The sequence below is a fragment of the Alligator sinensis genome, unplaced genomic scaffold, assembly GCF_000455745.1.
Source record: "Alligator sinensis unplaced genomic scaffold, ASM45574v1 scaffold337_1, whole genome shotgun sequence".
In the NCBI taxonomy this organism is placed as follows: Eukaryota; Metazoa; Chordata; order Crocodylia; family Alligatoridae; genus Alligator; species Alligator sinensis.
Window position 1 is genome coordinate 2,484,731 of NW_005841927.1, and position 23,472 is coordinate 2,508,202.

Below are 23,472 nucleotides of genomic sequence, written 5' to 3' on the forward strand. Positions count from 1 at the left end.
GTCATGAGAGTACTGAGATCCCTGCAGCAGACTCTTCCTCCATTTGGGGCTGTCCTGGGCAAACGTCTCCCATGAATTGATGCCTATGTCGCATTTTTTCAAGTTGGCCTCGAGGATGTCCTTGAAGTGCTTTCTCTGCCCCACTCTTAAGCATACGCCTCGACTGAACTGGGAGAATAAGACTTTTTTTGGGAGTCAGACATCCGGATGACGTGGGCAGCCCAGCGAAGTTAATGTTGGATGATCATCGCCTCGATGCTTGTGGTGTTTGCTTCCGAGAGGAGGCTAATGTTGGTGCATCCGTCTTCCCACTGCATTTGAAGGATCTTCTGCGAGAGGTGTTAATAGTGCTCTCCAATGACTGAAGTGTCTCCTGTATGTTGTCCGTGACTCAGCTCCGTGCAGGAAGGTGGGGATCACGACTGCGTGATAAACCATGAGCTTGGGTTTGAAGCTGATGATGTGATCTCCAAATACCCATTTCCTCAGGCGTCTGAAGGCCACACTTGCACATTTGGGGCAAGTTTGGATTTCTTGCTAGAGGTCAGCATTGGCAAGTACGCCGGCTTCTTGCCTTGGATCCCCCTCTAGCGGCCAAGCGTCTCAGTTACGGTTCGCTGCCAGTCCCTGATGTCTGTTCAGACCCATCTCTCCCTGACTGCAGCCACTTCGGGGGGAAACCACCTGTCCTGGCAAAGCAGACCCAGCATGGACAAGGCCGGTCCCTGCAGCGCTCCTGTCCCACCCCCAGGCCCATGACGCTCCCCAGCCAAGTGCTGGTAGAAGTGCCTCTGCAGGGGCGGGGGTACGCTGGCCAGCTGTGGGGGTCAGAGATGATGTCTTGATGAATGCAGCTGTGTAGATATACCAGGTGCCCACTGGGTGGGCTTGGTTTAGAAGTACTTGCAGCTTCTTTGGCCCTTGACAGCCAACGATGGCTAAAGAGGCAATGCTGGTGCCTGCAGCTGCCTCAGCAGTTGGCTTGACCTGCACAGCCTGGGTTGGTCTCACAGGTGCAACCAAGTTGTGGGGGGCCTGTGGAGTCCTTAGAGCAGGCACCGAGGGGCTGGAGGGGCAGGTCTGGGGGGAAGCCTGGCTCTAAGCAGGGCAGGGATGGTCTGGAGTTCCTGAGAGCCCATGTCCATAGCCTACGGCGTGCGCTGCAGGGTCCTGTGCTTCGGAGAGAGGCTGCTCCTCACTTGGGAATGGGGAGTGGGAGATGGGAGGCAGGCTGGGAGTCGGGGTTGAAGACCTACCTGGGGTTGTCCCATCCTGTATCAGGTGTCTAGACTGTCCATGACTTCTTATACTGTGGCAGGAGCTTCCTAGACATGGGATCTCACTGCTGCCCACCTGGGCTCCAAGGTACTGTAAGGAATAAGCACCATTAACAGCCTGCATGGGCTGGGAGCACCTGTCCCCATGGTAGGGCTAGCTCAGATGCACCAAGTGGCCTCATGAATGCTGTTGCACCCTTCTACGCTGGGCACACAGGAGCAGTTATGATAGTTCCTACAGCCCTCTGGCTAGCATCCAGCTTCCAACCCAGAGGTGGCCACATTTCAGGGGTGCAGCATCTGGGTTGCAAAGTCCTCTGGGATCTGTTTAGGATGAGACAGCAGCCATGCCCATGGTGGTGGTAGGGCGGGGGGGGGCATCAAGAACTGGACCCAAAGGCACAGCCCGTGTTCCTATGGTTTATGCTGAGATCCATCCGCAGGATTTTCCACCCCCTGACTTGTCCATGGAGTTTAAGCCTTTGGTCCATTTGCAGATGTACTGGGGAAGATGGCGGGGATTTGATTTCATTCCACCTAGCATGGATTTAAAATTGCCTCGTGAGCAAGGCAGACACCCCGGGCAGCCCCTGCAAGACAGGTTTGTTGGCTGTTTGTTAAGCTTCACTCTCTTTCTTGTCCCTTGCTTGCAGGGCCGGATAAACCCTTTAGAGGGCCCTAGGCAAACAAACTCATGGGCCTCCAGCTGAAGATGACATTTTTATATTACTTTTTTTTTCACTCAATAATTATATGTAAAATAAGCACAACTGGGTCCCTTCATTTAGGGCACTAGGCATGTGTCTAGTTTGCTTGTGCATTAATCCGGCCCTGCTTGCATGGCGGACATGCCCAGCTGGGCTCGGGAAGGATGCCAGTGGCTTCAGAGCTGCCTCTCGCTTGTCTGAACAACAGGGGTGCCAGGGCTCTGGCCTGGGGTTTTGAAGAAGTGCAAGTTCCCACATGTCTTTACAGTCAAGCAGCTGGACTAGACAAGCATGCAGGTGGGATTCTTGCTCCTTATCAGCCTCTGGCTGTCACTCCGGGTTGTAACTGCAGATCCCTGCATCATCTGTCTTGGTATTTATAGCGCACCTACAGACGTATTTCTGGAATGCAGCATGGATCGTTAGCATACAGGTGCACCATGCTTTTGTGCAGTGAGGCCATCGACGTCTTTGGCTTGGGATACCCTTTCAGCCAGGGTAGGTGACGAAGTGTCCTGTCCCTTGCGTGACAGTAGCTTTTTATCTCCTGAGCGCATAGCTCGAATTCTCCATCCTGCCATTAACCCAGGCCTTTGGCAGCAGTGGGGAATGCCCCAGCGGGAATGGTTCTTTGCACAAGTGTCTGCAATACTTGCCCGTAGTGGAAATTGCTTTGGGCTCAATAGGTTTTCTTTGTGCGTTCAAGGAGCAAGAAGGAAAGGGACTGTGGGGAGGGGTGTGTGAAGAATGATTCAAACGCCCATTGGCAAGTCCTGTGTGCAGCGTTCAATCTGCCCTGAAGAGGCCTGTCATTTTGGTGGAGCCTGTAATAGCACTGTGCCTCAGTTTCCCCATCTGCAAAGAGGGATAATGGCTCCAGATGGGGCTGAGGATTGAGGCTCAGTGAATGAGACCATACTGAGAGCACTGGAAAGGCAAAACTTTTGCTTTTGCAGTAACACCCAAATCCACTAGATGGTCCAGCTGCCAAGTGCTAGGTGCTGTACGTAGCCAAACAACCAGGTGGTCGTTGCCCCAAAATACTGATTCCTGAGTGGATCTGGAGGAGGTTCATCTGCCTTGGTCAGGCTGCTGAGAAGCTTGTTCTCTAGTGGACCAGAGCTAGCCTGGGGAGGGAACCTGGCAGCAGGGGGCAGGAAGAGAAGCAGGATGTAGTGAATAAATCCCTTCCCATCCTTCCTCTTAGTCTGAGTGGGTTTTATAGGCCATGAAAGTGAGGGGCTGTAAACTGCATGTCCAGCTGGCGGGGAGAAAGGCTGTCCCTTTGGTGGTACAGACACCGCGGGTAGCAGGGCTCAGACCTCACCGCTTAGCGGCTATGGAAGTGTGCGCTCCTGAATGAATCATGTGGCATCTCTTGTCCCTGGGATTCACCACGATCCTCCAGGAGAGCAACTGCAAGCAGCCCTCTCTCTCACCAGGTTATTTGTGCGTTTGAGGACACTTGAGATGCTGTCAATTTTACAGCAGTCGGTTAGTGGCTTCCTTTGCTTGGGTCTTTCCTAGCTCCAGGGGGACAATTTTCAAATGATGGACAAGTTGGATTGTAAAAGCACAACCTGGCAGGGAGGGCTCGGGGCAGGGGGGAAAGTTGTAGCGTCTCTTGATGATGTGTGGGCTCCAGGGCAGCCCTTTTGAATCGTCTGGATGAAATACCAGGCAAACGGTCTGTTCCAGCTGGCTGGTTTTTATGGCTTTAAAGAAACAAATGCTAGATGCATCTCTGCACATGACGTGGGCAATGATCGGCCAATCTGCTGATGGTCACAGCGTCTCCACCTGCCACTTCTTACTGACCCAGAAGCAGCCCCTGCCTGTTTCAGATGCATTTGCCAGTATTTAAATTCAACTTCAGGCCTCCGGGTGCTTGCGTGGAGGGGAAAGGGGCCTTCAAGTCCTCACCAGGAGGCAGATGGAAATCCTCACGCCTTCACGTGGCTCTGCCTCCGTGTAGAGAGAGCTCTCGGTCAGGGGTCGGTTTCTATGTTAGTTGTAAGAAATGCATTGCTTGTGAGTTGCTTCTCTTTACGGCAATTGCCTGAGTTCCCTTGAAATGTGCAGTCTGGCCTTAGCATCAGATCCCACTGGTGGGTTTATTTCTCCCAAGTTAACGGTCTGCGTGGGAATTAAGCCTGGGTGTGATCACAGAATCATAGAAAATGAGGGTTGAAGGGACCCCAGGAGGTCACATCCAATCCATCCCCCTGCTCAGAGCAGGATCAGCCCCAACTACATCATCCCAGCCAAGGCTTTGTTAGTCCTGGTTTTGAAAACCTCCAAGGATGGAGACTGCACCACTGCTCTGCTTAACCTGTTCCAGTGCTTTACTACCCTCCTAATAAGAAAACTCTTCTCCCCATCAGAGCGGCTTCCCAGGGGATCCTGCCCATGTGCTCCCTCAGTGAGTCAAAGTCTGCTTTTCTGAAGTCCAGGGTCCTTACTCTCCATCCTGCCTTTCCTCAGGATCCTGAACTCAATCATCTTGTGGTCACTGCTGCCCAAGTTGCCAGTCACTACTACATTCTCCACCAATTCTTCCCTGTTTGTGAGCAGCAGGGCAAGAAGAGCACAGCCCTAGTTGGCCTCTCCAACACTTGCACTAGGAAGTTGTCCCCAACACTCTCCAAAAAAATCCCTGGATTTACTGCTGTATTGCCCTCCCAGCAGATGTTGGGGTGATTTGAAGTCCCCCGTGAGAACCAGGGCTTGTGATTGGGAAACTTCTGCTGGCTGTTTGAAGAAAGCCTCATCCACCGCTTCCTCCCGGTCTGGTGGTCTATAGCAGATCCCACCACAACATCACCCTTGTTGCTCTCCCCTCTGGCCCTAACCCAGAGACTCTCAACAGGCCTGTCTCCAGCTTCATACTGGAGCTCTGAGCAATCATATGGCTCTTTTATGTAAAGCGCAACTCCTCCTCCTCCTCCTCTTCTCCCCAGCCTGTCCTTCCTGAACTGTTTGTACCCATCCATGACAATGCTCCAGTCCTGCGAGCTCCCCCCACGTCTCAATCACGTCATAGTCCCGTGACTGTGCAAGGGCTTCCAAGTCTTCCTTCTTGTTTCCCAGGCTCCGTGCATTCGTGTACAGGCACCGGAGGGAACTAGCCGATCGACCCAATTTCTCAGGAAGAATGAGAACCCCTCCCCTATTTCCCTCTCCTGCTTGCTCTTCCTCCAGGTCTCCGACTTCCCCACTTACCTTGGGGCTTTGGTCTCCTTCCTCCAGTGAACCTAGCTTGAAGCCCTCTTCACTAGGTTAGTGAGCCTGTCTGTAAATACACTTTCCCCTCTCTTCATCATGTGGATCCCATCTCTTCCTAGCAATCCTTCTTTCTGGAACAACATCCCATGGTCAAAGAAGCCAAAGCCCTGCTGCTGAGACCACCTACACAGCCAAGTATTGATCTGCAGGATGCACCTGCTCCTGCCCAGGCCCTTTCCTTGGACTGAAAGGACTGAAGAGAACATGACCTGAGCCCCAGACCCCTTCACCCTTGCACCCAGAGCCCAGTAGGCACTTTTGAACTGCTCAGGGTCTCCCCTGGCAGTATCATTGGTGCCCAAATGGATGAGCAGCATGGGGTAGTAGACAGAGGGCTGGATGCGTCTTGGTAATCCCTCTGTGACATCTTGGATCTGGGCGGACCTGGACAACAGGTCAGGTCGGCCCTCCAACCACCACCACCCATCACTTCTTGGTGGCACTGATCTCGATCCTTCCCAGCTTGGGGAGGCCTGGCCTGTCCTCCTCCACCGCAGGAACATGCTCCTCTCTCTGCGTTGCCAGGGCTGCACATCTGTTCTCCAGACGAACCACTGCAGGTGGAGGTGCAGATTTCTGCTTGCTTCCCAAGCTCACAAGCTTCCAGCTCCCACCCTCCTGGGAATGCCTGTTCTCTCCTTTCTCTAGTGCTGCCTCTCTCAGTCCTTCCTCCACAGTCTCTGGTCTCCTCCAACATCTAATCAATGAACTCCTCATGGTGGAGGATACTTCAGAGCCTCAACTCCTCCTCCTGCAGCTCTTGCCTGCTCCCTGGGAGACACCGCTCACACCGCAGGCACCCGCCGACCTGGCCGTCCCTGGAAGAAACCTGCAAGCTGCAGTCCCCACTGTGCCCAACCTGGACCTGGGTGAAAGCCTGGATGGTGAGCGGTCCTGCCTGGACAGACACTTCGCAGGTGCAAGCGAAGGCAGTGGCGGTGGCTCTGGCATTACAATGTCCTCCAGCCAACTTCCTGGTTCTCTTAATCTGCCTCTTCTCTCTTACCGCCCTTCTTCCAAGCACACCTTCCCTAGCGAACTCGCCTGGAAGCTGGCTTGCTTATTGCTTGTTGGCCCCAAAAGGTTCCTTTTTTCCTGCTTCCTCGCACCAAGCTGAAAGGCTCTCCCCTCCAAAGGGGTTGGCGGCAAACTGACCTGCAAACTGTCCTGAAAACAGCTTACCTTAGCTTGTTCCCTGGCTCCTAGGTCGCTCCTATTTAAACCCTGCTGGGTCTGGCCTGGCTCTACCCCCTTGTTAGGGTTTCTGTTGGGCCCAGGCAGCAATCGCTCAGCCAGCAACCCTCCCAGCTTCTCAGAGCATACGCCAAGCACACGGGCAGTCCTTCCCGACAAGGCTTCTTCCATTGCTCTGTTTATGGGTGACTCTGGGGGCTGTGATCTGATTGCTCTACTTCTCCTCCCTCTCATTCAGGTCCTGTGCAGCCTCGTCAGCGAAACACGTTGTCCTGTGCAAATCGGACTGTTGTGTGTGATATTCGTTGTCCTCATGTATTGTGGAGCAGGAGGGGAGGGAAGAAACCAACCATTGGACAGACCTTGGTACTGCTCTATGTACAATGACTTGTAGGTAGTAATGTGGAGGAGCTCTAGGTGGGGGGCAGGACCCTATTGTGCTTGGAGCTGCCCATACACAGATCAGAAGGAAGCTCCCAGCCACAAGGAGCCATGCCTGATTCCTTCCTCTGCGTGCCTCGCTGAAAAGATCTGTCCCTGTAGATTCTCCCCCACCTTTGGGAGAATAAAGTATTAACACGAACTTGTATGCCCACCGTGACTGCATCCTGTTCTCAGTTGTGCGCTATCATTGCTGCGCTTCACTTCAGAGGGGGCTGCATTTCACGGATCCTCTTCCCCGAAGGTCACCCCATCCCATCAGTCAGCAGCTTGAAATATTGACTTATCCCTTGGCCATCCTGGGTAGCATCTGTGGTCAGATCCTGGCACCTGCTGGGATCCCTGCTATTTGCAAATCATTCTGGGTTGGGGGTGTCAGGTCTCAGAGATGGAGCCGAGTGCTAGGGACCCCGGCTAGGCTTTGGTAGCTGAGCTGGGATTGGGGCTGATCTGGCTGCTACTCCATGGTCAGACTGGTACGGACCGCCAGGGTTTTTGCCTAACTCTGTAGCCTTCTGGCTTGGGTCTCTCGAGAGCAGGAACAGGATGCTAGCTGCTGGTGTCCCCCTGCTCTACCTGTGGCAGGTTAAGGTGTGATGTCTTGTGCTGTATCAGGGTTGACTGTATTTTTACTTAGAGTTTGGATGATGGATTTGGATGGGATGGGATGGTTTGGAGGGGGCTGATTCTCTCTCAGGCAGGGGGTTGGACTAGATGACTTCTGGAGATCCGTTCCAGCCCGACTCCTCTATGCTTCTATGGGTCAAACTGGGCTGCAGTTGACAGTGGGCTGCACGTCTCCTCTCCCCTGCAGTGTCCATGCTTAAAGGCCTCGAGGCATCTAGGCCTGACTTTTTCCCCCTCTCTGCTGGTGACGGTGACATCCCTAGTGCTTCTGAACCGGGCATCCTCTCCTTAGCACGAGCTCCTGCTGCATAAGGAGGTGCATCTCTTGTGCCTGTGTGCTTATAGTGGGGGCTGTTCCACGTCACTGTGTCCTCCTGTAACTTCTGAGCCCATCTTCTGGCATGATCCTGTGCTTTCTTCAAGGCAAAAACTAGACTCCTTGGTCCCAGCTCCCCCACAGCCAGGAGCATTAGGGCAGCCAGTGCTCTCATTTACTGCAGATGGGGGTGTGCAGTCGTGATAGCTTCTGAGATGCCCGTGTTGCTCACTGCAGCTGGACACTGCCTGGAGCATGGCTGTCTGCTCTGGTATCTGATTTCCCAGGTCCAGAGGATTTGCGTATCACTGCTCTGGCTGGTCCCTGCAGGTGGGTGGTGTGGAAGAAACAATGGTCCAAGGGACCCCAGGGCTGCTGGCCGGGGGTGTTTCTTGTTCTAACCTCTTGTCTGCAAAACCATCTCGTGACTTTGACAGGGCCCTGCCTGGGAGCCTGGAACCTGCCAGCTGTCTGCTTGTTCTGTCCCTAGCTCCTGGCTATGGCTTTTCTGCTATTACTTCCCTGCCACTGCTGCCTTAGTAATTGCCTTTCTCTTGGAAACTTTTTAGAGGATCCCAATGGCCATCTGATCCCCATCTCAGAGGGGGTTCCTGTCCTAGCATGGAAATGGGGGTTTCACCAGGTTCAGTCTGCTGTTCAGATGAGAAGCAGTTTAGTTCCCCCACCAGGCTAGGGACTTGTCTACACCAGGTCACCTCCCAGCCTGTCTACCTCGGCAAAGCTCTGCCGGCCAGCTGATACAATACACATATGTGAGTTAAGCTGAAAAACTTTCTCTTCTGGCCTTCCACAACACCTGCCAGCTGTGCCCAGCTGTGGTGGTACCTCCTGGCTGTGTCCCAGCCCAGCCATCTCAGTAGAGTCTCATGGTGAGAGTTTAAAACAGAGGCCTTGTGAACTATCTGGCTGCAGCTCCTTTCAGCAGCAACCCATAGCAGCCAGGGTCTGTGGCTGATTCCCCAGGCTCAGTTCATCCATTAACAGTGGCCCTGATTGCAGGGGGGAGAGTACTGGGGGGGTCAGTCTTACCCTGCTAAACTGTGATGCTTAGAAGGTGAATGGGGCCAAGGCTCTTTCCATGCCTCCAGGAAACCATTAAGAAGCAATGATGCAAATATTCAGCTGCAGTCAGGGGAGCTGGTGCATCACCTCCCCTGAAATCTCTTCTCCCAGGCTTTTGTCCCCACTAAAAGAAACTCCCTATTCATTCACAGGAGGGGGCATCCAGCACAGAAGGAACTACTGGGCAAATGATGGGAAGGAGTTCAAAGAGATGAGATAAAGCGGGAGAGGGGGGCTGGCAGCTGGGTGCACAGAGGCTGTGTGCAGTTCTGGCACTAAGGCCTCTAGACAGAGTCTGCCAGCCTTGCATTTCAAGGCTCTTGGGACTTCCCTGTGTTAACTCCCCCTTGGCATTTGATACCTGAGCTCAAAGCAGAGCACACAGGGCGGAGAAGATCTGATCTTGCTACTGATGGAGAATCCACCACCGCTCCCAGTAAGGGGTTTCTATGGTGGGTTGTTCCCTCAGTTAAAAACTGCGTGCCTCCTTTCTAGCCTGAATCCGTCTGACTTCAGCTTCTAGCCATTGGTTCTGGTTTTCTGTGGTTGGCTGGATTGAAGAGCCTGCTCAGTATTGCTTTTCCCCTTTGTATGGGCTGTAAGTCAGTATAAATTGGCTTCATTTCCAAGGAGCAAGGTCCTCAGAAGCGGTATGAACCTAGCGCTCACTGTTGCCCTGGCCCCACAGGGAGGTTAATTGAAAAATGCTGCTGTTGAGAAGACCTGGGAGGATTAATTTCCTGCTTTACAATAATGTTATGATCTTCCTCGGGCAGAAGGCAGGCTGGGGGTGCACCTTATGCACCTCTGATTCAGTTAGTCTATTAGCTCTTGGGAACAGCAGCTCACTTCATCAGATGCTATGAAAGGTGGTGCAGAGAGCTGGCCATCCTCGGTAGACTTGCATTTGCAATGCGATGCTTCACTTTTCAGCCTTCAAACTCAATTGCAAATCTCTCCTTCCTCAAGGAAAATCCAAAGCGGGGTCTCATACCTGGCAATGGTGATTAACCTTAAAGGCTTTGACTTCACCTATTTGATTGATTCCTGTTGCTCCTTTTGCAGCTTTGAGTATTCCTAAATTTCTGGAGACTTGAAGCCACCTAACTTTAAACATATTGTTGCTTAATTACTAAACTGACAGTCGCCTTTAGGGCAGATGTAAATATATTTGGCCAGTTGTAAATACAGTGGGATGTCTCTATGTGTATAGCATGCTGGGAGCAATGGTTGAGAATACTAGAGATTGTTCTCGTGAAAGGGCTTGGAGGGATTTTGGGTGAATGTGCTAATTCAAATTATGAGCTTGGTTTCAGCCTCTTATCTGTCCAGAGTATGCTAATGGAGACTGAGAGAAGCAAGGTGTGTTCAGTCATATCTTTTATTGGACCAATCGTGTGGTTGGGGAAGATGTTAGAGCAACTTTCAGGCACAAAATCCCCTTCTGTGTGTCTGGGATAGATGCTCAATGGCAGGCAGAATGATGGGTTTTTGTTTAACCCCGTTTTATAAATGAAAATGGTCACTTAATGGGCAGGGTGAAACCTTGGCTTTCCAAACGCTGCCAGCTCTGTTTCAATATCTCCCGGCCCTTGCACGGAGGGAAGCCTGTGTCCAAGTATTAACCCAAACTTTTCCTTTCTAGTGCTGGTGTGCGTTAGTCCTTCAACTGGCCATCGTGTGCCAAAGGCGTGTGGCTGCCAGAGATGGGTTCGTATCATCTACACATGCTTTGGGGATCTCCAGGGAAGAAAAACTTTATGGTTTGCGTTAAACAGAAATGCTGCTTGCTGCTTTGAGGAAGTATCTTTTTTTCTTCTTGTGATCATATCTTGAGTGAATGAAAGGGACTTTCCAGTCAGTCCTAACCTGACATTTTGATTGAATTCAAAGTAAAGGTTTGGTAACATATTCACTGCGTGTCAGCAAAGCAGGTGGGTGACCAGGTTGTATTACCCTGAGGGAACTTCAGCGGCAGGCGGGTGCAATGTGAGCTGTCACCAGATGGTGGCACAGCTCTCTAGCCCTATGCGGGAAGCTTGAACTGTTTATTCCCAAAAATAATTTGGGAGGAGCAGGGAAGAGTGTAAGTGATGGATCCGGCTCAGTGAGTGCCTTTAAAAGTCTTTGACTCCTGTAAGGCAAAAATCTGTAGAGCTCCATACATCCCCATGGAGGAAACCGCTTGGGTGTTTTGCAAGGTCTGTTATTATATTCATGGGAGCAAACTGGATGAAAGAATAATTCTTTTGCTTCCAGCTGCTGTAATCGCATGTGTTGGGGTTTTCATTTACGTGTCATGCCAGAGGCCCTGCTGGTGTTTAAAACAACTAAATGCTTTATAAACCTCTTCACTGGTTGCTGTCTGTAACCGGTATTCAACGCTGACTCGCGTCTTTCTTGGTAGTTATTCTAGGCTAAGATCTATCCAAGGGCGGATCTAGGGAGGGGGTGCACTTACCCCCCTCCCTTTGATTCCCGGTCCAGCCTCTTGCCTAGGGCAGGATCATCGCTCTCCAAACTATCCCAGAGAAACGATTGTTTCACCTGCTCTCATACTTCCGTGACGGGAATTCCCCCGCCTCTCTAATGAATACCTTAGACCAAAGGTGTGCTAAGAATTGATGTACAAGGCGTAGAAGCAATGAAACATTGCTAATTTTTTTTTTGCAAACTTTCTCATAGGTTTATAGAGCTGAGTCGAACCCCCAGCAGGAGGGGTTGGTTTACCTACATCCAGGGGTGGATCCAGGAGGGGTGCAGTGGATCCCGCTTTGATTCCTGTTCTACCCAGGCTTTAAAGCAGGGGCAGGCAATTATTTCAGGTGGAGGGCCACTTACTGAGTTTTGGCAAACCATCGAGGGCCGCGTGACAGGCAACTGGGGGCAGATAGATATTGATTTTCTAATTTTTTTAGGGGCGCCGGGGGCCAGATAGAATGGCCTGGCAGGCCGCACTGCGTTTTGCCCACCCCTGCTTTAAAGCCAACTGCCAAGGAGTGGCAGCAGCATGTCTATACAGGCAGTCAATTGACTTCCATCATCTCTCTGATTCCTGATAATCTCTCTCCACTCTGTAGATGTTAACAGCCCTTTTTTCCTTTATAACGGTCTTGATGTTTCACTATTCAAACTATCCTTTCCGTTGCAATCTTGCTGTCTGTTAGCCATTTCTGGTAATGTCTTTCTTCTGTTTCTCAGCCATGCAGACTCTTTTTAGCTCTAGCTGAAAACCTTATCTTGGGTATGTTCCTGTTAACTTGGGTATAGAAATGATGGACAGGGAAATATTGGAGGCATTGTCAAGATGCTCAAGAAAGCTAGATTTTGTTTCATGAATCTGAATAAGAGCTATACCTTTAACTATAATGACTACAGCACTAGTGATACAATGCCCAGTGACTGTTTTTTTTGCCTAGTTTGCTGTGTTTTTTTAAAACTTTATTTATACTCTAGCAAATGAGTGTACAGTTATAGAATCATAGGAAATGAGGGTTGGGAGAGACCTCAGGTCACATCTTGTCCAACCCCCTGCTCAAAGCAGGACCAGCCCCAACTAGATCATCCTAGCCAAAGCTTTGTCCATCCGGGTCTTAAAAACCTCCAAGGATGGAGAGTCCCCCACCTCTCAGGGTAATCTGTTCCACTGCTTTAGTACCTTCCTAGTGAGTGAGTTTTTCCTAATATCTAACATCAGCTGCCTCTGCTGCAACTTGAGCCCATTGCTCCTTGTTCTGTCATCTGCCACCACTGAGAACAGTCCAGCTCCATCCCCTTTGAACCCCACTTCAGGTAGTTGAAGGCTGCTATTAAATGTCCCATCAGTCTTCTCTTCTCCAGACTAAATAAGCCCAGTTCCCTCGGCCTCTCTCATAAGGCACATGCCCCAGCCCCTGAACCATTTTCATTGCCCTGGGCTGGACTGTCTCCAACCGGTGTGCATACTTTCTGTAGTGGGGACTCCAGAAGTGGGGCACAGTACTCCAGATGTGGCCTCACCAGTGCCAAATAGAAGGGAATAATCACTTCCCTCAAATCTGATGGCCACACTCCTACCAAGGCAGCCCAGTATGCCATTAACCTCCTTCACAACATTACAATAGTCATTTTTTTTTTTGCTTTTATCTTAAATGGAATAATATAGTGCTAGCCCCCTACTACAGTAGTAAGGCTTCTAGTTTCTCTTTAATTGGAGAAAAATGTGTTGTGTTATATGTGAAGATGTGCCACACCATCTGCAACCCCTGGTCAACATCCTAGATCTAGTTCCCATGCCTACCAGGTGAACGCAGCCATTTGTACTCAGAACAGGCCAGAGACTGACATGCCCATCAGAAGAATTTAATAATCCACCTGCTACAAAGATGGCAAGATACCTATGCTCCGTGGACCGAGCTAAGAGACATCAGGCGGCAGGCACATAAAGGCAGAAAGAGCGCAAGGACCTCGGGGTCCCTGGACCAGTGTAAGAACCAGGAGAGTGGGTGTGGGGGGGGAACAAAACCAGGAGGAGGGGGCCAGTGCCAAAAGATGTAGGAAGTTGGGGGCCTGGATACAGCGAGGAAACCGTCCCAGGTGCTTTAGGAGCCGGCAGGACAAGCACCTGTAGCACGCTCTAATTGGATGCAACCTGGTTGCAGGGCACAGCGCCTGCTCCACCAGCGCTGGATGGGCCCCTCTCCGCTGCCCGAGGCAATGGCAGGGGTCGGGGTCTGGAGCTTGCCCTAACCCGTGGGGTTAGGGTCTCCATCCATCGGTGTCTGACATGGGCTGCAGCAGCGCCTGCTCCCCGCTGGATGCTGACGAGGGGTACCAAGCACCTGCTCCGGATCCAAGCCCCTCGGCGTGCTGGGCTGCACCACGGTCCCCAGCATGACCCTCCTCCCGGCTCCGAGCCCGCCGGCTCCTGCCGCTCTGTGCACTGCCCGGGGGGGAGCAGCACCGGTGGGGAGGGGGGGATTCCCGCCCTGTATGCAAATCAGGAGCACTCGGATTGGAGCATCCCCGGGCTCGGGCGGGGCCAGCGGCTCCAGACGCGATATAAGGGGGTGGAGGAACAATGCAGCCCGGGCCGGGCGAGCGCGGCGCGGCGGGGAGGTGACGGCCGGGGGCTGCCGGGCTCCGGCCCGAGGGGCTGCGCTTTGGGGACCCGGGGAAAGTTTGTGTGGGGGGGTACGGGGAAGTGCCCCCCTACGGGAGCGCTCATATGCAAGGGGGATGCCCCGATCCCAGCCCGGATCCGAGCTGATGGGGTGGGGGCGACACGCAGAGGGGTGGTGCAGGGATGCTGGTGGCGGATGCTGACGCTGTCCCTTGGGACCCTGCAGGTCCCCATCCCCCTCCCCTCCCCGGAGATGGAGCTCGACTCCTACCAGCATTACTTCTACGACTACGACTCGGAGGAGGACTTCTACCGCTCCACCGCGCCCAGCGAGGACATCTGGAAGAAGTTCGAGCTGGTGCCCACGCCCCCCACGTCGCCCGCCTGCGGCCCGGCGGACAAAGCCTGTTGCTCAGGCGCGGCGGGGGAGCTAGGGGACTGGTTGCCCAGCTGCTGCCTGGCGGGGGAAGAGCCCGGCGAGATCTTCGCCAACCTGAGCGCCTTCATCCTGCAGGACTGTATGTGGAGCGGCTTCTCGGCCCGCGAGCGGCTGGAGAAAGCCAGGAGCGAGAAACTTTCCGTGCCAGGGGTGCCCAGGCTCGCCCCGCACAAGCCCTCCTTCGCCCAGGACCTGGGCTTTGGCCACGCCGCCACGGAGTGCGTGGACCCCGCTGCCGTCTTCCCTTGCCCCCTGGCCGAGAGCAAGATCCCCGCCTCCTCGGGATCTGAGAGCCAGAGTGACTCCGGTAAGGGATCTGCCCGCCTGCCAGCGCGCCTGGCCCTGGGGCATCGCCTAGGGAAGCCCAGGGGGGACCCATGCGGGATCACCCACGCGTGGTGCTGGGCTGTGGTCCCCCCCGGAAGCAGCTGCCTTTTGTTGTGGTGCGGGGCTGGCTGTAGTGCCAGGAGCCAGAACAAAGGGGAGGTGAGGTGGGACGGTGGGAGATCTCTGCGGAGGATGCAGGGCAGCTCTGAGACCCGGATACCCCCCTCTCTTTCCCCGCAGGCAGACGGGGCTCCTTTCCTCTGCGGGAAGGGGAAGTTGACACCTCCGATCCCTGCCTAGAGCCTTCAAATGCAGCCATGTTTCTGCTCTTTTTTTTTTTTTGCTTTGCGTCCATGGCCCCCCCTCCCCAGATTTTAGCTGATCGGACCAGCCCCCTCTGATCTGCAGCTGGAAGCTGGCTGAGGAGCGTCCAGCGCTAGGACAAAAGGGCCCCTGGGCCCTGCAGGTGACAGGCAGTTGTCCGGGGGGACCTCCCCTGTTGGGGTGGGGTGGAAGCTCCTGAGTTAGGCAGCTAAGATTTATTAAGTGGGCTCCGTCTGCAAAGAGATGGTGCCTCCCTTGCCTTGTAACAGCCAAGCTGCTATGCCTAATACACCGATGTGAAGGCAGTTGACAGTGATTTGAGCAGAGCAGTGTCTTGCTGTGCTGAGCACAAATATTTCCACCCGGGGAAGAGCAAATCAAAGCCTGAACACTGGGGGTGGTGGGGCGAGTTAAGATGTGCCATTTTTAATTCTTAAACCCTGGACTTCAAGTTGTCCCTGCATGGCAGACACCGTCCCCAATCACTCCTCTCCAATCATCCCAAGCCTCCTAACTTAGAAGGAATCCAAGCAAGGCTGTGGCCATGCCTGTTACCAACAAACCTAAATTCCAGACGGGATTTGAATTCCCATCCCCTGAACAGCAAGAGTTGTTAGTAAAAGTGCTCACACACACACACACACACACACACACACACGACCTTATTAATGAGCTTCGTTGAGATGAGTCAGTGATGAGTAACTATTGCTTATGACTCATTGCAGGGATGAGTATGGCTGGACACAGGTACCTTTTAGGGCTGAGGTTTAATTCCATTAAGAGACCCAGGAGCTAGTAAGCAGGGCTCAGGCTCGCAAATGTTTAATCTCCATTAGCAGCAGGGAGACGTGTATTGATCATATCTCCTAATCTGGCTGCTTTGCTGACCTGCACTTTACCTGCTCTGAATCCCGGGCCCTGGTGGAGTGGACCGTGCTGGCCACATGGTCCCAGAACAAAAAGCAACAGATTGCAAACAATAAGAAGGGGGCCTCGGTGACTGATGGCCGCCTCGGCCAATGAGGGCTGGAGAAATCGGCTACAACAACATTCCAAGCGCTGCCGAAGCGGCCAATGGCAACCTGCCTGGGAGGAGGGGCCCAGCCAGCCCGACTTTTATTAATGAGGAAATGATACTATTGTCCGCACAATGGAAGTTTGTGACAAAAGAAAGAGCATGAAAACTGCAGGATGCAAAGCAACCAGGAAATGGCTTGGAGCCAGCAGTTGAGGGGGGAGGACTGACGGGGAAGGAAGGGGGTGTGATCAAAAACAATCAAACCCAGGACAGCTGAAGATTTGTTGTCAGGCTGGAGCCAAGAAACGGTGGGGATCAATGGACCAAATAGTGCATGAGCTGGGGAGCCTAACTTCTGGTAGTAAGGGCCCATGGGAGACGGTACGGCCAGTGTCTGGGACGGGAAGCTAACTCGAGAGACCTGGGTCCTCTGTTTTGCGCTGTCACAGTTTGACTTAATGTAGTAGCTTGACAAGCAATCCCAAAGCGTAGGGAACAAGCCAGCTTCCCTGCCCGCCAACCTGGTCTCGTACTGTTTGCAAGTCTGAAGCTGGGCATGGCTCTGGGCTGCAGTGTCTCCAAGCCTTTCAAATGGAGAGGGTTCAAAATCCCTTACTAAGGCAGGTCTTATTGGGCAAAAAAGGGTCCCTCGAGCAACACGGTATTAGAAGAGCATAGCTCACAGCGTTCTGGCTTTCTGCTGGGCTTTATAACCTGCTGATTAAAGGGTGAGCGGCTCTGGGAAGTGTCTGGTTGTGAAAGTAGAATAGCTGCCGTTCCAGCTGGAGCGGGGTTTTCAAGGGTTCGGTGGGTTCCTCTTTGTGCACAGCTGCGATAACCTTTTCTCTCAAGACTTTTGCTTTCAGACTGAACTTGTTGAAGGGGTTGGTCGGGGGGAGCAGGGCTGTTAAATGGCTGGATGGCTTTGAGGTTCATTGAACCTGATGGCAGAATGCCTTTAAAGGGACCCCTTTCTCTCCTCCCTCCCCCACTGGGAGTGATGGGAGGGCTGTCCCCCTTCTCTGTCTCTGGCAATCTGTAGCTGAATGGGGAGAGGAGAATACCGGGGTGGGGGCATGAATAGGATTTATAACTTGTAAAAAGTAACAAGTCACTAAAGTGGGAGGCTGCAGTGAGCAGGAACAAAGGGCAGCTCTGCCCACAGATCCCTCATTTACAATTCCAATGGGCCATAAAAGGGCCGACCAGGGGGAAGAGCTTTATGGCTGAAGCCTGTCCCAGGCCACTCTTGTTCCCCATCTTTCTGTGGGGGCGGGGGGGTGCAGGAATGTCTTGCCTGTGGGTCCTTTGTTCTTCAGGAGTTGCCCAGGGCGGGTAAGGGAAATCTCAGTAAATCCCCCTCCCTCCCGTTCCAGGGATACAGGAACATGAAAGCAATGGAGAGAAATCTCATTCCTATGACTGGGATTAGTTGATGTGGGGAAAAGCTGTTGAAATAATCTAGTCCCTCGTGCTGCTGCAGAATTGGGCTGTGTGATGCCTTGGGATAGGTGCATGACAGACGGATCTGAGCCATCTGGGTGGCTGGACACACGGACGGCCTGGAGATCCTTATACCAACAACGTGCGACGGCCGTGTTGGGGGCACTTGGTTGTGCTGCTCTAAGAGTGCAAGGCAGAGGCTGGCCGGGAGGCATGGTGAAGTGGTCCCCGAGTGACAGGTGGTTTTGCTTGTGTCTGTTTTGAACAGAAGGCGAGGAGATCGACGTGGTGACAGTGGAGAAGAGGCAGTCGCTCAGCCTGAGGAAGCCAGTCACCATCACCGTGCGGGCAGACCCCCTGGACCCCTGCATGAAACACTTCCACATCTCCATCCATCAGCAGCAGCACAACTACGCCGCCCGCTCCCCGCCAGACCCCTGCTCCCAGGAGGAGGCGGAGAAGGACATCAAGGTGGAGCCTGTGAGCTCCCCGGAGGAAGCCGTGGAGAGCTCGGAGAGCTCATCGCCTGAGCCCTGCCTGCTGAAAACCAGCAGCAGCGCCCCGAACTCTGACAGCGAGGACATGGCCAAGCGGAAAAACCATAACTACTTGGAACGGAAGAGGCGCAACGATCTCCGCTCGCGCTTCCTGGCCCTGAGGGACCAGGTCCCCGGGCTGGCGAACTGTCCCAAGACACCCAAAGTGGTGATCCTGAGCAAGGCCTCGGAGTACCTGCAGTCGCTGGTGAGCGCCGAGCGGAGGCTGGCCGCAGAGAAGAGGCAGCTGAAAGCGAGGCAGCAGCAGCTGCTGAAGCGCATCTCCCAGCTCGAGGGGCACTAGCTACCAAAAAGACTCGACGCCTTTTGTCCAATACCGATTTTGCACATCTTTGTTTTTTTGGGTTATCGGGAACCCCCTGAACTACAGATCCCAGAATGCACTGCAGCCGGTGCACACAAATATGGCTGGCATTCTAGGATGCTGGAAGGACGGGTTCCCTCCCCTGCATCTCCCTCATCTGAGCGTGGTCTCGGGCTCCCCCCAGGACAGAGCGGGGAGTTGCTAGCTGTGGAGCCGGGCCAGGGCTCTGCCTTGGGGGATGCTGGGCTTGTTGTCGCTGGATGTGGCAGGTTCTGGAGCTTGTACAACCCTGAAACGGGCCGTGTATTTCTTTGGGGTGCCCATCTTGAGGCACCTGTGTCCTGACTCCTAGAGGTTCTGGGCTTTCCCAGCCCCTGATGGGAGTCCACGGGGGCTGCTTCAGCTCCTCTGAACATCAGGCCTCAGCTACCCCAAGACAGGCACTTGAGAACAGAGGCTCCTTCTTGAAACTTCAGGCCCCCCCACTGCGAGGTGGCTGGAGCGTGACCTGTTCCTGCAAGAATCCAGCTGGCGGGACGGATTCACTTTTGCTCTCCCGCACGTTCTTGGATGGCGGAGCCGAGCAGCAGATACGCGGGTCGTGCTTTAGCCCGGTCCACGGACCATCTCCTTCCATTTGACCGCCCAGCCTCTCTTCCCGTGAGCTGTCGCCAACTATCCAGCCATTGCCCCACAATGCCCAGTATCCTCCCCGACATCGTTGGCACCCAAGGCCATATTCCTAACGGGGCCTGCCAAGCCTTTGAGTCCCTAATCCCTACGTCAGGGTACTTGGATCCTGAATCCAAGGGGCGCTCCGATCCAGTGCCTTGGTTTGGGTCCATCTCTGTATTTACATGGCGACAGATGGGGAATGCTTTTAGTCCAGGGTTGTTCTTAAATATCCTCTTGTCCCTCCCCAGAGAGGGAGAGTTGAGCTCCCAACACTGGAGAAGCCCCGAGACCAGCTTGGATGGACTATACCTCACTTTCTTACCACTTTACACAGTAGCTTGTTTGGGATTTTTTTTTTTTGTGTTCTAGATCCTGCTGCTGTAACTGCCTGAGTCTTATACTGGAGGACATTTTTATACTGTATTTTTGTACCACTTTTTGGAGAAGTATTGTTAAAGATTTGAACTTTTTTTTTTTTTTTTTTTTTTTTTTTTTTACCTGTAAGTAGCATCTAATGTGATTGTAATTGAAAAGGGATATTAAAACCCTTCCAAGTGCAAGCACTATTCCAACCTGCTGCACTTTTGGGGACATCATGGCGGATGGGCCGTTCTGCTTGCCCTTTGGAGCTCGCTGTGTCTGGGTCCTGGCTCTTCACACAACACAGTTAACAAGTGCAAGGGTTTTTCCTCTTCACTGAAAGGGTGGAGGGGAGAAACCCCCTGCATTTTTCAGCCTTCAAGTATCACTCCTTCTCTCTTCTAAAAAAACCCCAACTCAATACCTAAGGAGGTGTTTAAGATCCCAGATGAAGCCCTGTGCTCGTGAGAAGGGGCTGAGCGAACTCTTGCCTGGGCACGAGGTTTAAGAGCCAGGGGGGAGAGGAGGACAAGAGGCAGGGCTGTCCTTGGGGTCCGCTCCGCGGCTGAAGCATGTAGGGCCGCAGCAGTGGCGTTCGGCTGCCCGGCTCCCAACTGACCTACTGAGAAGCGTTAGAGTTAACACTGTGGTCGGATTTAGCACTTTCTTCGTTACCTCACACTTCATGAATAAATAAGGTACAAAGACAGACTGGGTTGGCTTTTTCCATGTCGCGGGGATGCGGGCATCTGTCGCCAGGGGGGCGGCTGCCGGCTTGCCTACCAGGGCACCATGCGGGGACTTGCTTGCTGCTTCTCGAGTTGTCCGCCGGCCGAGGGAGGGAAGGGATCCAGCTGGCTCGGCGCTACAGGAGGCGGAGAGCTGAGCCGTTAGCAAAGCTGAGAGTGTCTGCTCCTGGTCAGCGGGGTAGGACTCTTGCCTCTTGCTGCTGGAGAAAGGTCTTCATCTCCCTCCCGCGAGGCCTTGTCTTTAGAGGGACTGGGTCCCAGCGCCTTTGCCATTCAGCTCTCGAGGGGCAGATTCAAAGGCACAGCCCTGATGCCAGCCCTGTTCCAGAGGGATCCCTATCACATTGCAGTCACCGGTGGCATTTATCAGACTGATCCAAGCCCAGAGAACAAGCAGAGCCTGAAAAAGCCCTGGGGTGGAGAATGGGGCAGGAGGGCTGGCTCCAAGGGTGCTGTGCTTCCCACAGGCAGTCGGGTGTATTGCTTCAGGCAACGCCGAACCTCCGTGCCCCTTGGTGCTGGCTTCGAACGTGGACCAGTCACGGCGGCGGGTCCTGGGAAAGAGATCACCTGGATCGTTTTCTTTTAAGTGGCTTCTGGAGGAGGAGGGGCAGAAAGCTGGGTTCCTCTTTGCTGAGAGCCTCACTGTAATTTTAAACTCTCCTAATGGTGCCACAGAACAGTCAGCATGTGGAATTCACTGCCCCGGGAGGTCATCGAGATGAATACGATGATGAATTGTCAGTAACTCTAGAGGGAAACTGAGATCAGGGGAATGAAATTGCTTGTTTTAGAGGCCACTAGGGAATTCCCTAGCCCCCTGCATGGAGAGGGGATGAAATTATATATATATATATATATATATATTTCCCCCTGACTTGCATTGGAAGCACTTGGTTGTAAATGGAACTCGAGGCAAATGCATCATGTACTGAGTGCAGGGGTGAGGCATTGTGTTACCGCTCAGACAAAGCATAGCGTGGGGCTAGCAGGCTATTTCAAGGCTAGGTTTAGTCAACGGGGTGAAAAAAATAACTCTAAGCACCATTCAGCAAGGAGCTTACGATGCTGTGTGTTCCCTTCAGCCCCAGCAACGGCTCCCCCTTGCCCTGTGTGTTGCATCACATGATGTCAAAGCTTTTTCCAGTCATTACAGTTAAGCTTTCCCGGCGCTGCTGAGAGGTAGGAAAGTGTTGCCTTTAATCCTGCCGTCTTGGAGGCAGAGAGCTGGTGACTGGTTGAGGGTCTCACAGCAAAGTAGAAATTGGACCCAGATGTCCTGATGCCCAGTCCCATGCTCTGACTCCTATAGGCAATACTAGCTTTGAAACTATGGTAAAGCATCGAAATAAGTGCAAGACTCCTGGATGTATTCCCATGGAATCATAGAAAATGAGGGTTGAAGGGACCTCAGGGGGTCACATCTAGTATAAGCCCCTGCTCAAAGCAGGACTAGCCCCAGCTACATCATCCCAGCCAAGGCTTTGTTTAGGTGGTTTTGAAAACCTCCAGGGATGGAGAGTCCATCACCTCTCTGGGTAACCCGTTCCAGTGCTTCACCACCCTGCCTAAAGAGAGAGTTTTTCCTAATATCCAACCTAAACTTCCCTTGCTTTTGTATAAGAGCATTCAGAAGGAGCAATAGAAGTACTTGTGCAGTGGTGCTGGCCTATCTCAGTCTTCTGTTGCTTGCATATAATACATCTCTCAAAGGATGGCAAGGGAAAGACAAATGAGCTTTATTTATTTTTGAAGTACTGCAGTGATTTAGCTGAAATCCCGCAGAAAAGCAGTGGGATTTGTGTTGTCAAGTCGCTCGGATGCCTTTGGAAACCCCCTTTTCTCTGTTCAGTTTATAGTGGCTGGATGTGGGATAGGTGACAGCAGGTTAGGAAGAGAGCGTCTCCGTGTGTGACTGCTGGTGGCTGCAGAGATGTAGGACTGGAGCAGTTAGGTGACACAGTGAAAGACATCAGAACTGGCAGGTGGGTTGGCTTTTAAGCCACGGTGCAAAAACCCATCTGGGAATGCAGGAGACGCCGTGCTATTATACGTGGATTGATAAACGTGCCCGCTTAGAAAGAGAATAGCTAAGCTACCTCTGGCAAGAGAGAAATCTGAGAGTACATTAGGTTTGTGGAAAATACTCAGATGTCAAATTGAAGCCTGCTTGGAGGGGATGGCTAATGGTGCGATAGGGTATGGGAACACACTAGCTGGAGCCAGAGGTTAAAAATACAGCAGGATGAACTACCCAGCACAGACAACATGCCCTGTATGACTGATAAGCTGTCTCCCAAACAAAAGCTTTTATGATTATTCTGAGCATACGTTAAAGATCCCAGGACGGTTTTATAAGGTTGGTGTTTTGTGCCGATAAAGGAGCCTGACAGGGGTCATGCTTTTCTTCTCCCTTTCAGGAAAGGTGAAAGCTTAACAATAAAGGTAGTTTAGAGGCCCTTTAAAACAAACTCTGTCATTTGTCTGGCAGGGCCCAACGTGGATCACAAGCAGTTTGGAATCAAATTGCTTTCAAACCTGATGTTAAAACTGATGTGGGCATCACGCCCGCCCCGGATTTGGTTTTTTTTTTTTTTTTTTTGGCCTGCCTTCTGCAGCTTTCAGACTCAGGCTTTCTTGTCCTTTCACTTCTCCCTTCTGTTACTACCTTTAAGGATCCCTGGGGCCAAAGGGGCTGCAGAGGGGAACTGCGGCAACCGACTGCATTGCAACGAGTTGCCAAATTTGCGGGGTGGAGAAACGGAGACGACCGGTTTCCCCGTTCTGGTTGTCAGCACAAGGGTTTGCAGGGGTTAGCCCTAGCAATGGCAGCAAAACCATTTTTTTCAGACAAAAGCCTGCCTTCTTTCCCGCGACGGCCGGCCGTGCTGTTTGGACCTGGCCTTTCATGAGCCAGGCTGCGGGGCCTATTTTAATCCACCCCCGCCCTGTTCTGGGACCATCGTTCCGCCTGTGCAGAAATCCCAGCGCGGGGGGCCTGGCCTGCGGGCGAGTCACCGTCAGCCTGGCATCGCGCCCCTCGGGCTCGCGCCGGGGCTGGTACATTTCTAGGACAGTTTTGCAAGCCCGGCTCTAATCGCGGCTCCTCCAATCACAGGTCTCCTTGCCCCCCGCCGGCTTGGGGGGGATCCTACCTCTCCCTGTTGCTATGGCAAAAGATGTCTGTTGCTAGGGGAAGAGCCATCCCCCCCCCCCCCCCCCCCCTCTGGGGGTGTTTGGGGGGG

General features: G+C 53.0%; 1 protein-coding gene across 4 annotated transcripts in view; it reads left to right on the top strand.

The window, feature by feature from the left end:
• The window catches only part of MYCL (MYCL proto-oncogene, bHLH transcription factor), a 34,736-nt gene extending 15,142 nt beyond the window's left edge, over positions 1–19,594 (top strand). The window contains exons 1-3 of one of the 4 annotated variants that reach the window (XM_006019299.3): positions 525–543; positions 14,258–14,777; positions 17,851–19,594. In XM_006019299.3, the coding sequence (XP_006019361.1) occupies positions 14,285–14,777; positions 17,851–18,422 (1,065 nt within the window). In that variant the 5' untranslated portion in view covers positions 525–543; positions 14,258–14,284 and the 3' untranslated portion in view covers positions 18,423–19,594. Of the gene's footprint in view, positions 1–524; positions 544–14,005; positions 14,028–14,094; positions 14,778–17,850 lie in introns of those variants that run through there. The other 3 variants (XM_006019300.3, XM_006019298.3, XM_014517832.2) reach the window with 3 other exon arrangements.
• The last annotated feature ends 3,878 nt before the right edge of the window (positions 19,595–23,472 follow it).